This window comes from Poecilia formosa, unplaced genomic scaffold, assembly GCF_000485575.1.
Source record: "Poecilia formosa unplaced genomic scaffold, Poecilia_formosa-5.1.2 Scaffold21, whole genome shotgun sequence".
Lineage (NCBI taxonomy): Eukaryota > Metazoa > Chordata > Actinopteri > Cyprinodontiformes > Poeciliidae > Poecilia > Poecilia formosa.
The window spans coordinates 410,510-412,256 of NW_006799960.1; the positions used below are offsets into that span (position 1 = coordinate 410,510).

The 1,747-nt window shown below is 38.8% G+C and overlaps 1 protein-coding gene across 1 annotated transcript; it reads right to left on the minus strand.

Moving 5' to 3' along the window:
• Positions 1–541: 541 nt before the first annotated feature.
• LOC103135011 (lactose-binding lectin l-2-like) lies at positions 542–1,435 on the minus strand. Its single transcript, XM_007547548.2, has one exon. It carries the CDS (start codon positions 1,075–1,077, stop codon positions 589–591), a length of 489 nt encoding a protein of 162 aa, XP_007547610.1. The 5' UTR covers positions 1,078–1,435; the 3' UTR covers positions 542–588.
• Positions 1,436–1,747: the final 312 nt, after the last annotated feature.

The window sequence follows — 1,747 nt, forward strand, 5'->3', positions numbered from 1 at the left end:
AGTCAGCATTTTGTAGACAGTGTCTGGCTCTGGCTCTGCATATTCCACAGACTAAACTCAACTCGTGATCAACCCCCATCTGTCATGAGTAGAATGAAGATAATCAAACACCAAAATGAAAGATGCATTTTTTTAATTATGTAAAATGCTAGCAAGAAGTATTTTTTGCATAATGATTATTGTTATTGCTTCAGTTCTTTTTTCTGCCCCTGTCCACACCAGTGCTGATATAGGGGGAAAATATAGTATAAAAATAGGCAACATCATTCTGCTCATCGATGAATTAGTGGGATAAACCTCTGCTGGTTCTAGAAACAGCCCTATTAAAATACCTAAAACATTGTTATATTCTCTCCAATAAGAACCACACAGAGAAAAGATTTTACAGTGTTTTATCACAAAGATGTATTTTGCATTGATGGTTGTATGAGAGTACATACAATCTGGACAGTTATAAGAAAAACAATCACATTTCCAGAGATATGTCTTTTCCATTGGGTTTTGTTGGAAAAAAAAGTTGAATTTAAACAGAACAATCATCAAGAAATGCAACACAGTTATATTTTTTTTCTTTAAATTTTTTTGTCACTAGGGACAAACTGTGCGAGCTGCACACACAAAAGCAAATGTATTTGAGCACACGCGTTCGTTCCAGTAAAAATTGCTCCCATAGTTGGTGTGTCCACAGTGTTCATTTCCACTATCATTGTCAGGCTGTCCAGGACTCCAAAGGGAAAATCTGTATTTAGACCCATCGGACCAAATCCACCCTCCTTCCTTATGCATATCAGTGAGTCCAATCCAGGTCTGTGACCGAGTAGGATCAAAGTTCTTGATCAGAAAATTGACAAAATTGTGTTCATTTAGACTGTGGATGGAAACCAGGTTGGCTCCCTCTGACACACATTGGAGCTCTGCTTCTCCCCAGGTCACTCTTGACCCAAAGTACTTGTAGCAGCGACCCTCAAAGCTGAACCAGAACAAGGGACAGCCGCCACGCACCAGCTTCAGTTCCTGTCCATCTGAAGGAGGCTCAGCAGCCAGAGCCAGACCAAACAGGAAGAGGAACCACATCATCTTGGAGCTCGATGCCTCTGATGTGGAGGGATCTGAAGATCTTGATGGAGTTTCTCTGCAGTGATGGATGTTGAAGAGAATCCTGGAGAGGCAAACGGCAGGCTGCTTCCTTTTATAGCACCAAGAAAGGGCGTCTGCAGTGTTGGAGTGTAATGATTAAAGGTTAATGCATCTATTGACATGCCCATCTGCACTCAGCACCACAGCTTTTTGGACATCTTTTTAGAAGTAACAGTTCACCAGAAAAAATGTTGGGTGTACCAAACAGTTATTGCTCAGTCATAATTTCTTTGTTCTGTTCCTGTAAATGTTTTTGATTTACCAGGCAGCTTCATCTGTTCTGGTTTTACTGAGGATGCAAAAGTTCAAAGAGATAAGGTTGAGCCACATCAGACATAATAAAAATGATTTTTTTTAAGCCTATGAGATGCATGGCTTTATTTACTGGGAGCATGTTGATGGGGGAACAGAGGGGTTGAACGTTAGCCTGGGACTTTGGATGGAAAGACTTTTTGTCTGATTGGACAATAAATAACTTTATTTTCTGAATAAAAGCAATCAATTCAACAATCAAAACTACTCTGTGTATGTATTAAATGACAAAATTAAAAAATACAAATCAATAAAGGTTTGTTAAACAAACACTTCATAAATAAAAATTAAAAAAAAT

Excerpts from the sequence above, each read along its gene's own strand:
- LOC103135011 (XM_007547548.2), bottom strand. The coding sequence starts at position 1,077 with ATGATGTGGTTCCTCTTCCTGTTTGGTCTGGCTCTGGCTGCTGAGCCT.